This window comes from Bidens hawaiensis, unplaced genomic scaffold (assembly GCF_021521415.1).
Source record: "Bidens hawaiensis isolate Kalapana, Puna unplaced genomic scaffold, B.hawaiensis_p1.1 tig00038131_1, whole genome shotgun sequence".
Lineage (NCBI taxonomy): Eukaryota > Viridiplantae > Streptophyta > Magnoliopsida > Asterales > Asteraceae > Bidens > Bidens hawaiensis.
Window position 1 is genome coordinate 62,862 of NW_027505531.1, and position 11,147 is coordinate 74,008.

General features: G+C 37.7%; 1 protein-coding gene across 1 annotated transcript; it reads left to right on the forward strand.

The window, feature by feature from the left end:
- Positions 1–4,522, forward strand: LOC143613767 (protein DETOXIFICATION 16-like). The gene is made up of 7 exons (XM_077087388.1): positions 1–230; positions 323–867; positions 1,505–1,591; positions 3,171–3,227; positions 3,327–3,684; positions 4,114–4,200; positions 4,343–4,522. The coding sequence occupies exons 1-7, from the start codon at positions 144–146 to the stop codon at positions 4,400–4,402; spliced, it is 1,281 nt and encodes a 426-aa protein (XP_076943503.1). The 5' UTR covers positions 1–143; the 3' UTR covers positions 4,403–4,522.
- The last annotated feature ends 6,625 nt before the right edge of the window (positions 4,523–11,147 follow it).

Sequence of the window (11,147 nt, forward strand, 5' to 3'; positions counted from 1 at the left end):
TGGATCATAATATAAAGATACCTCTACTAACACAAGATGGTGATGATGGTGGTGTGTTTAAGGAAGTAAAGAAACAGTTATGGCTTGCAGGACCTCTCATATGTGTTGCACTTCTTCAATACTCCTTGCAACTTGTTTCAATTATGTTTGTTGGTCATCTTGGAGAGTTATCTCTCTCTGGTGCTTCCATGGCTACCTCTTTTGCTACAGTCACTGCTTTCAGTTTATTTGTATGCACTTAACTAACTCATGCTAATTACATAAACAAAGTTTTTAAACTTTATCATCATTAAACTGTATTATTATTTGTTAATTCTATCAGATGGGCATGGCAAGTGCTTTAGATACACTATGTGGACAATCATATGGAGCAAAACAGTATCATATGTTAGGCATATATATGCAAAGAGCAATGGTTATTCTTATGGTTGTTAGTATTCCTCTAGCAGTCATCTGGTTGAACACCGCTTCGATCCTTAAATTCGTGGGTCAAGCCCCTGACATAGCCGAAGAGGCTGGGGTCTACGCTCGCTTCATGCTCCCTAGTCTTTTTGCCTATGGTCTTCTTCAATGTCTTGTTAGATTCTTGCAAACACAAAACATTGTGTTTGTGATGATGCTGAGTTCCGGGACCGCCACTTTGATTCATGTACTTGTGTGTTGGATTTTGGTGTTTAAGCTTGAGCTTGGAAGCAAAGGGGCCGCGCTGGCGAATTCGATATCATATTGGAATAATGTGATTTTGTTGGCACTATATGTCAAGTTTTCATCCGCTTGTAAGAAAACATGGACAGGATTCTCTAGAGAAGCTTTTCATGATATTCTTGCTTTTATTAAGCTAGCAATACCTTCAGCTGTTATGGTATGGTAAGATTTCCCTTTCCATGCGTACCCAAGTTTAAACTTATGCATTTCAGTATAGGGTTGCAAAAATATTTTGAGTTAATGGGGACTGATTGTATTTAGTCAAGATAAAATGTTCTCGCTAGATTAGTTGATCGAGGTGTCAATAGTGACCAATCGACGAGCTTTTTACACCTGGCAACTGGCCGAGCTAGGTAAAAATTGGATTAGATCAAATAGGGGGCAAAGTTTTGGTTGGGTCTAAAACTGGATAGGGTCAAAGAAAATAGCGAATGAGAATAAAAGTACATAAAAGAGTTTAATTAGCAAAAAAAAAAAAAAAAAAAAAAAAAAATCTATCTAGTGATTAATTAGCTAGTTATATTAAGATTCATGTCCTCCCTCCAGTTTATTTAAATCTCAAGTTAAACTAAAAGGTTTAAGAAAAAAAATCTTATCTTCCATTATATTAAACTAAACCAAAGAGTATACATTTAAGATACTTATCCTTTTGACCACAATATTGCTGCATGAACAAGCTATATATATAGTTATTTTCGTTATATCGTGTAACTTGAATGCGACTCGTGTAACCTGCTTATCTACAAAGGTAAACCGAAATGTCTCCTAAATTCCAAGTGATTAAAATTTATTTATGCAGTTTGGAGATGTGGTCATTTGAGATGATTGTTCTGCTTTCTGGCCTTCTTCCAAATCCTAAGTTGGAAACATCGGTGCTTTCCATATGGTAAATTGACTATCTAATCATATATAACATTAACTTATAACTATTGTTATAAATTAAATGGATTATAACATATGGGTAAAGCTAAAATACAAAGGACAACAAAAATGAGAAGGGTGAGAAAGAATCAAGTTCATTGATCTTAGATTTGAATGGTTGAGATTAATTTAATATATAAAAATTGATGAAAATGTCATGAAGATAATAACCCATCTTTGTTGACTTTCTCTCTCCACATGCAAGGCACATGTCAATTCCCCCATCATATAAAAATGACCATAACTTTTTCATACGACATTATTTTTTTAAAAAAAATCACCATAATAATAAGCATTTTTTTATCTTTAATATGAGTATCATATTGCTATATAAAAATTTTAAAAAAATTAATGGGTTTTCTTAATTGTGTTTTTTTGTTGTTCATTGTGTCATTGTGTAATATGTTGTTTCCATTGTGTTTTACGTTTCAAGTCATTGTGTTATACGTATTCACCATTGTGTCTTACGTTTTAGGTCATTGTGTTATACGTATTCACCATTGTGTCTTACGTTTTAGGTCATTGTGTTATACGTATTCACCATTGTGTTTTACGTTTCAAGTTAATGTGCAACATGTATTAAGCATTGTGTTTTATGTATTAGATAAAAAGACACAATGGTGTGCGAAAAGACACAATGACAAAAAAAGACACAATGATAAGCGAAAAGACACAATGGTGTGCGAAAGACACAATGACGAAAAAAGACACAATAATAAGCGAAAAGACACAATGGTGTGCGAAAAGACACAATTACGATAAAAGACACAATTGTGTGCGAAAAAAGACACAATGACGAAAAAGACACAATGATAAGCGAAAAGACACAATGGTGTGCGAAAAGACATAATGACGAAAAAAGACACAATGATAAGCGAAAAGATACAATGGTGTGCGAAAAGACACAATGACGAAAAAAGACACAATGATAAGCGAAAAGACACAATGGTGTGAGAAAAGACACAATGACGAAAAAAGACGCAATGGTGTGCGAAAAGACACAATGGTGTGCGAAAAAAGACACAATGATAAGCAAAAAGACATAATGACGAAAAAATATACAATGGTGTGCGAAAAGACACAATGATGTGCGAAAAGACTCAATGACGAAAAAAGACACAATGATAAGCGAAAAGACACAATGGTGTGCGAAAAGACACAATGACGTGATTTTTGTTTTAAATTTTATATAACAAAAATCATACTCATATTAAAGATAAAAAAACGCTTGTTATTATGATGATATTTTTTTAAAAAAAATGTCATACGAAAAAGTTATAAACGCTCTAAAATGTTGGGGGTATTAACATGTGCCTTGCATGTGGAGAGAGAAAATGTGTACAATTACCTCTATACCCTTTTTCTTTTGGTCCCACTTGACACATGTCAATTATTTATGGCTTCTCACACTTCTCATTTTTGTTACCCTTTATAGAATAACTTGACCATATAACATATATACTAGTTTATGCTTATATAACAGGAAGGTTTCTTTCAAACCTTATATATTGTACAATAACATGTCTAATCCTATGCTTCACCAGCCTTAATACTACAGCATTTATGTGGATGATCCCTTTTGGACTAAGTGGTGCTGTCGTGTATGTTGTACATGATTACTCTTTTAAACAACATTTGTCACTGAGCCAATTTTTAGATCATGTGTTAAAATTTTAAGTATTCTGTAATGATTTTCGCAGCACACGGGTCTCAAACGAGTTGGGAGCTGGACATCCACGCACCGCGCGGTTATCTGTCATGGTTGTGCTAGTTGTGGTCGTTATTTTAGGAATTTTGACAGGATCAGTTTTAATGTTGATTCGTAATATTTGGGGATACACGTTTAGCAATGAAGCTGAAGTTGTGGAATATGTAGCCGTCATGACACCAATTCTTGCAACATCAAACTTCATGGACGGTATCATGACTGTTCTTTCAGGTTTTGTACGAGGATGTGGTTCCCAGAAGATTGGTGCATACATTAACCTTGGCTCATACTACCTTATAGGCATACCTTTAGCCGTTTTACTGGCCTTTGTATTGCATGTTGGAGGAAGGGTATGGTTATATATATATATATATATATATACATATTCTTTTTAATATTAAATTTGATTTCGGATTTTAACATCATGGGTCATGGTATAGATACCCCACCCCATCTGATTTAACACAATCAGGCGGCCATCCATAAAGTCAAACTTCAAAAGTTATTGATCAAAAAGGTCATTTGCATAATATCCATATGGACGTTCTAACCACAGGCGGGCAAACATTGACAGTTATTGGCTGGAACTGCTAGTTAACCAATATCTGGACCACATGGTCTAACTTTTAATTTTTAAATTTTTAAAACGACTCTTCGATCTCTATAGGGGACACGGTATGAGATGAGATGTCATATGGTGTGTGTATAGATGGCCCCACCATTTTACCAACGGCGAAAAGTATACATACTAACCTTGAGTTATAATATCGATGATTCAGGGATTATGGTTTGGGATTATCACGGCATTGATGGTCCAAGTGATCTCGTTGTTGATCGTTACTATACGTACAAATTGGGATGCTGAGGTAACACTTTTTAGCTGATTTGGTTTGTCCATTTTTATTAGTCATAATGTTCACCTATAGGCTCTAACTCATTTCCAATTTTAATTAATGAGCAATGTAACGTGCATATTTGATTGTTAGTTGTTTTATTGTGGATATGTAGGCTAGGAAGGCAGGGGAAAGGGTTTACGAGACTGCATTACCCATAGAAATTGTATCGTAATGGTAAAGTGTTCAAAGATTTGGAGTTGGAGGTCATTGAATGGAGAAGAATTTTAAGACATGATTACATTTCATACATACATAGGGAAACGATGAAATAAAAAGTCTATTTTGCCTAAGTTGCCTACTTGCCTAAAACTAATTTATGTATATTATCGATAAATAGCTCAAATGAACTCCGATTGAACTCATTTCAACGGAGTTGGAATAGAGTTATCAAACTTTATCGTAAAATAAAAACTTATAAAGCGGATTAGATGTTTTATTTTCTATTTCTATTTCACTGGCTTATAGATGGTTATAAGGTCTTTCGGTGTTCATAACTATGTTGATTTGAAGACTCAGTTGTGTTGTTTTGCCTCATTAGAAAGAAAAGTGCATTTAGTACACTTCATTTTACCCTTTTATTGTGTGTATTTTTTTTTGTTTTGACTATTTTAAGCTGATTTAGAGTGTATACACGAGTTCGGTTAAGGCAAAGTAATCACACTTTAGAATTTCTTCTTGCATCACACTTAAGAAATTAAACCGACTTAATTCCAGCTCTTCTCTAATTGGCTAATCCTAGAGGTGGAAATTTATACACGGGACACGAATACACGACACGTACCTACATGACTTTAGCAGGTAAGGCGTTAACATGTTTCGTGTACTAAAAAGGTAGACACGAATTTACCTATTAATTTTCGTGTCTAAACAGGTAATATACATGTTTACATGTTAAGTACATGGTTAGATTTTTTATAACTATATATATATATATATATATATATATATATATATATATGTAAGTCCCGAATCTGGATCACTACAATTATGATATCAATATAAAAGTATAGGTGCGGAATACCTATACTTGGTGATTCAAGAACACGATATAGCAACAAAAGTAACACGGAATTGCTTCAAAACACACGTATATTATTGAATACGTCGGGTGCTTAAGCACTTACAATACTTGATCACAAAACTAAGAATGAACAACCTTTACCCTACACATGACAACATCTATATATAGGGACATCACCAACTGGCCGGCCCAATCCAACAAAAGCCCACCGAGAACACAAAGGTGTTCTCGGTTTACATACATACCAAGCCCAAGCCCAAAATAAACCAAACTATATACAAACTAAGCTCAAACCATAAAACAAGGCTCAACATTCCCCCCTTGGTTTGTAGCTTAGTCTTCTAATCTTGCTCCATGTAATCAACATCAGCATCCTTCAAAGCACCTGCCCAGAACTTGCAGCGAATAATAGTGGCTACCATACTTGTGAATTCTTTAGCAGCCGTTTCGAAAATCAGGTCAGCAACTATCTGAAAATTACTAAGTGTGTGGATGTCTCTTTCTCCCAGCTTTAATAAGTCTCTTGGTTCAACAAATCGGTACTGACCCTTTCCCTTCTCCAGCTTAATAACGACAGTGGCAGAAACACTATCATATATCCAGAATTTCATGTTATCCAAGGTGCCATCTGGAATCTGGTCAGGAACAGGAATGTGAGTGGCTTTGTTTGTTGCAGGCCACATGACGTCAACCATAGTTTTTCCAGTCCTCGGATCTTGAACCCCCGTTGCTTTCTTTAGGAAGGATTCGACAATCTTCATATTCGGGAAACCTCGATCAACTTGTCTTCTCAGAAATTCCCAGTCATTAGTTGGATTGGTGAATGGAGAATTGATTAAATCAGTTAAATCCACTTTAGTCCAGGAACCAAAATCTTTCATCTTCTTATAGTATTCGGTGACTCCCGACTTTCTCTTCACCCACCACATGTTTTTATCCGCATCAAAGGCCCACGATAAACTCCCGATCGATCACCATATTTACTATTAAAACCCTTTTGAAATTCAATAACAAACCTGTCTGGATGATCTGACGATTCCACATTCTGATTGGAGTTTTTCATTACCAGCACCTTTTTCTTTCCCTTTTCAAGGAGATTCTTCTTAATTCTGTCAAATTTTTCCCTGGAGACAAGGGGAGCATATAAATATTGTTGCAGGGATTCCGAGTCATCGATGTTTTCATCAGGACGAACAGTAGAACTACCACCTTGACTCACATTTGGTACTTTAGAAGCTACGTCATCACTGCCTTTAAATTCATCTCCAAACTTTTGAAAGAGCTTTTGTTGGATGTCAAGATATAGTGCAGTTAATTCTCCCATGTTGGACTGTAGTTCTTTGATCTTGGAGTCTTTATCATAATTACCCGCCTCCAATTCCTGAATACGAACATCTTTGACTACCGAATCTTGTTCGAGTTCAAAAACCCGATGTTGTAATGCATGAACGTCAACAGGAGCATCTTCAAGAACCACACCTTTACCCTTGTTCTGGAGATAAGCTTCCTGCATAGCCAGAATCTGATCTACCTTGTCTGACGTACTGGCGCTTGACTGACCCTGAGTATCTGGCCAGATGAACTGGAGGGAAGATCGCCAGTGTTGAATTGTGGAATATCTATATCAAAGTCAAAATCATCACCAAAATCACTAGTCAATAAATCATGGAATGATGGCTCATTAGCAGGTATATATGGTTCAGCCTGTGTTTCTGGAGCAGGTGTCTCAGGTTGAGTGGAATGTTGAACTGGATTGGTTGTTTCATTTGTTGTTGGTGTCACGGTTGTTTCATTTGTTGTTGGTTTAGTGGTTGTTTCAAACTCATTTATCAGCACTCCAGGCCTCGGATCTTTCTTTCTTCACTTACGAGGACCGAGGTCTGCAGTTGGATCTTCAGCTATGTCTCCTTTATCAATTTCAGCAACAGACTGAGAAGGTTCAGAGCAATTGACTATAATAAAGCTTTCACAGCTTCCAAAGTACTTAAATTTTCAGTACTTGGAGGGGTATCTGACTGAAGGTGTTCAGTTTCATCATCTTCATCATCAGAAATCTCGAAAGTAGCAACACGCGGTTGAGCTGGTAACACATGTTCATCAGCAACCTGAGCCAAAACAGGCTCAGCTTTTGTCTCAGCAAATCGTCCGAATTTCACCAGAGCATGAAGGCCCCGATAGACGATCTTAGCCCCCTTCCTGTTTTGTTTCATCAACCCAAAGGTGCTGGGTCCCAAAGACTTCATATCCATAGTATCAACAGATTTCACAAGATCTGGAAAGTGAGAATCAAAAATCATCTACAGGAACCTTGGATACATAAGAAACATTTCCTTCTTCTTCCCTTTCAGATTTCTCATCATTTCATTGAAAACGAACTTAGAATAATTGTAATTCCAATCCATGATCAGAGCAATGATAGCGGACATCTAAGTGTGACTAATCTCATCAGAGCCCCCTTTCCTACCGGACACGCAAGTGAAAAACCTGTGAATCAAGAATCTCCAATATGGGTGGAACAGTTTCTTGATTGCCGGAGGAAAGGTGCCCTCGTAACCCATCCTTGTAAGAACCTCTGTGACATCAGCAGGAGAGTACTCCGTTGGATAATCAGGTTGATCACCAAACAATAACACCTCTCTCACAATCGCCTCAGTGATGCTAACTGACTTCTTCTGTATATTGGAATCTACGGAAATGACTCTGTCTAGTCCGTGAGGGTTAATTGAGGCATTGTTCCAGAAATCCGTGATCATCTTCTTGCAAATGATAGGACTTTCTCGTAGTGCGTGAGATATCCTGTATGTGTTGAGTCCGAAAATCATAGAATTGAATTCCTTGTGAGTCATGGGTGGATCATACAAATATCCAGCCATGTTATGCGACTCAGCGACTTTTAATGTATTCTGGTCAGCCATTTCTGCACCAAACGAGTCAAGTTAGACAATTAGTAAATTAATTTGATAGTATCCAACAGTTTTTCATTAGAATTTTCTTTGAGCCCAGATCAGTTTATGGCCCAAATCTCCTATTAAAACCAAAACGAGATACTTGACGGCCCAAGTTCACAACATAGAATAGGTCTGGGCCCAATCAGTGAGAATTAGGCCCAAATGGAGAGATCTCGGTCAACAGGTGAGTTCTCGGTCAATATATGGTTTTCGGTCAACAAATGTCAAAGAACTGAGGTTCTCGGTCAAGACCGAGAACAATGATTTCTATCAGGATTTGGGGTTTTCGGTCAACCAAAGTCAACCGAGAACATCTTTGACAGCTGGGGACAGAGAACCCCTTGGATTCCACCTTGGAATTCGTGTAATCATCCTCAACCCACCGAGATCCCTAAGATCATCCATTAAACCTGCATTAACTTGTCAAAACATAAGCCGAAAACCTCAAAACAAAACTAATATTCCCATCAAAACCCTAATTACTCATAAATCCAATGATTAATTCATCAAACCATCCATGAAAACAGTTTATGGCAACACCATGTAAGGTCCCGTTACCGGTAGCCCTACTTTAACGTTGGATTTACTCATAAACGCAGTTCTAAATATCAGAGTTAACAAAAACTTTCGCGGAATAATAAAACTTCAACCATAACATTTTACATAACCATCAAATCATGTCTTATAAAACATTCGTAGTCAATTAAAACAAAACATAGTCTTTAAAACATCACAACATTTATTCGAGATGCCAGTATCTTCAATTTCCATGCCATGTGTCTTCTGTCACGCGAGCTGCCTCAACCTATTTGTCTGCGTGCATACTAAAAGTCAGCTATGCTGAGTGAGTTCTAGTTAATCACATAACTTACTTTTCATACAAATATACGTGCCCGAAGGTACGTATTACATACATATCATGCTCATCATTCGTCCATACACATTCATATCTAACCATACATTATAAAGGGCGTTTCACCTACATACCTCGGACATTATTATTAGGGTCCGGTCACCCTTCATCCTCGGATATTATTAGGGTCCGGTCACCCTTCATCCTCGGATATTATTAGGGTCCGGTACCCTCCATCCTCGGATATTATTAGGGTCCGGTCACCCTTCATCCTCGGATATTATTAGGGTCCGGTCACCCTTCATCCTCGGATATTAGTAGGGTCCGGTACCCTTCATTCTCGGATATTAGTAGGGTCCGGTACCCTTCATCCTCGGATATTATTAGGGTCCGGTACCCTTTCTTCCATAGCTTCATACAATACCTGTTCTTAAATACTTTTCCTGACAATACGTGCAATCTCTGAAGAGCGTTCACGTACCATTAACATATCATACGTACATTATGCATATATCATATATATTCATACATGCATCTTATCTTAAATCATACATGGCAATCACATCTTTAGCTACCACCTAACGGTACATGCAATATCCGAAGATCGTTCACGCACCGTCAAGCAATCATCATACATAAATCATACAAGGCATACACTTACCACTTAAGGTAAGTGTATTAACTATCACATCGAGTATGCACACAGCCCAGAAAACATAACAAGGAAGTGGGGATAGAAACTCACCTCAATGCGGTTGCGTTCACCGTTTACGGTTATTCCCTTCTTGAGCTGTGCACGACTAACTGTATAATAATTATACGTTTCAGTAAACTATCACTATACGTATCGTCTTTCTAGTTTAATTATTACCCTCAACGAATGGGGGTCCGGGGGCAGCGCCCCTTGCAGCGGGGTTCTAGGGGCGGCAGCCCCTAGCGGGGTCCAAGAGGCAGAGCCCCTGACTGGGGTTAAGCTGCCAGTCTTAACACAATTTCCATTAGCATTTTGAATCATAGAATATGCTACTTAAAAGTTCAAGGGCTTATTTGTAATTAAATCATTCTTTTCTAAGTTCAGGGACCATTCTGTCATTCTGCTAAACTTCTAATTCGTTACTGGTTCACAGCGAATTGGATTATCCTAGCGAACTGGTTCCTATAACGAATTGAACCCTTAACGAACTGGATTCCTTAACGAATCAGTCCATATAGCAAACCAGTCTAAGTAGTGAATCGGACCTTCTAATTCGTTATTTCTTTTAACGAACTAATCATAACGAATCAAGGGTAATTCTTTACCCTTTCCCTTATCGAATCAGAGACGAATCATAGGCGAACTAGAGCTAGTTCGTTGTGTCCCCTTATGCGAATCAACTAACGAATCACCTTCAGTTCGTTAAGTCCCCATAGCGAACTAGGGTTATGTCAGGGAATGTCAGAACATTCCCTGACATTCCTTATCCTCGTACCACTATTCCGGCGTCGCCGGACGGAAAGCTGCCGGAAAACCGCGAACACGTCGGAAAAACGAATTTTAACTCGTTTTTCACCGTTTTTCGTCCCGTTCGATCCAGATCTGAGCTACGGTGACCCCTAAGCTCATCATAGGTTCGGTTTATACCCGATTCCACCCAGATCTCGTGACTTTAACGGTTTAACGGTGTCGGCTCGTCGTTTCGTGACCATAACTAACGGATTTAAACTCATACAACAAAATACTATCATACATTGGGTCGGGATCCGTTTCTTCTTCTATATTTCGGCTAGAGTGAGAGAGAAACTAGAGAGAGAGCTTAAGTGTGTGTTTTGGTGGTGTAAGGGATATGTGTAAATGAAGGATTAAATGGGTAATTAATGGTTTATATAATTATTGATCATGGGCTTAAGCCCATGGTCTTTCCTTATTTCCTCCATAACCCAAATCCATAACCCATATCCATTTACCCAACACTAGCCCGACTCATAACAACTCAAATTTCGTTTATTAACTGAAATCAGAAAACAGGATGTTACACACCAAAATAAGCCTCAGTGGCATATAAATTTCATTTGACCATGTCCAGTACCTTCTAGTCAAAGAAGGATACTTTAACTT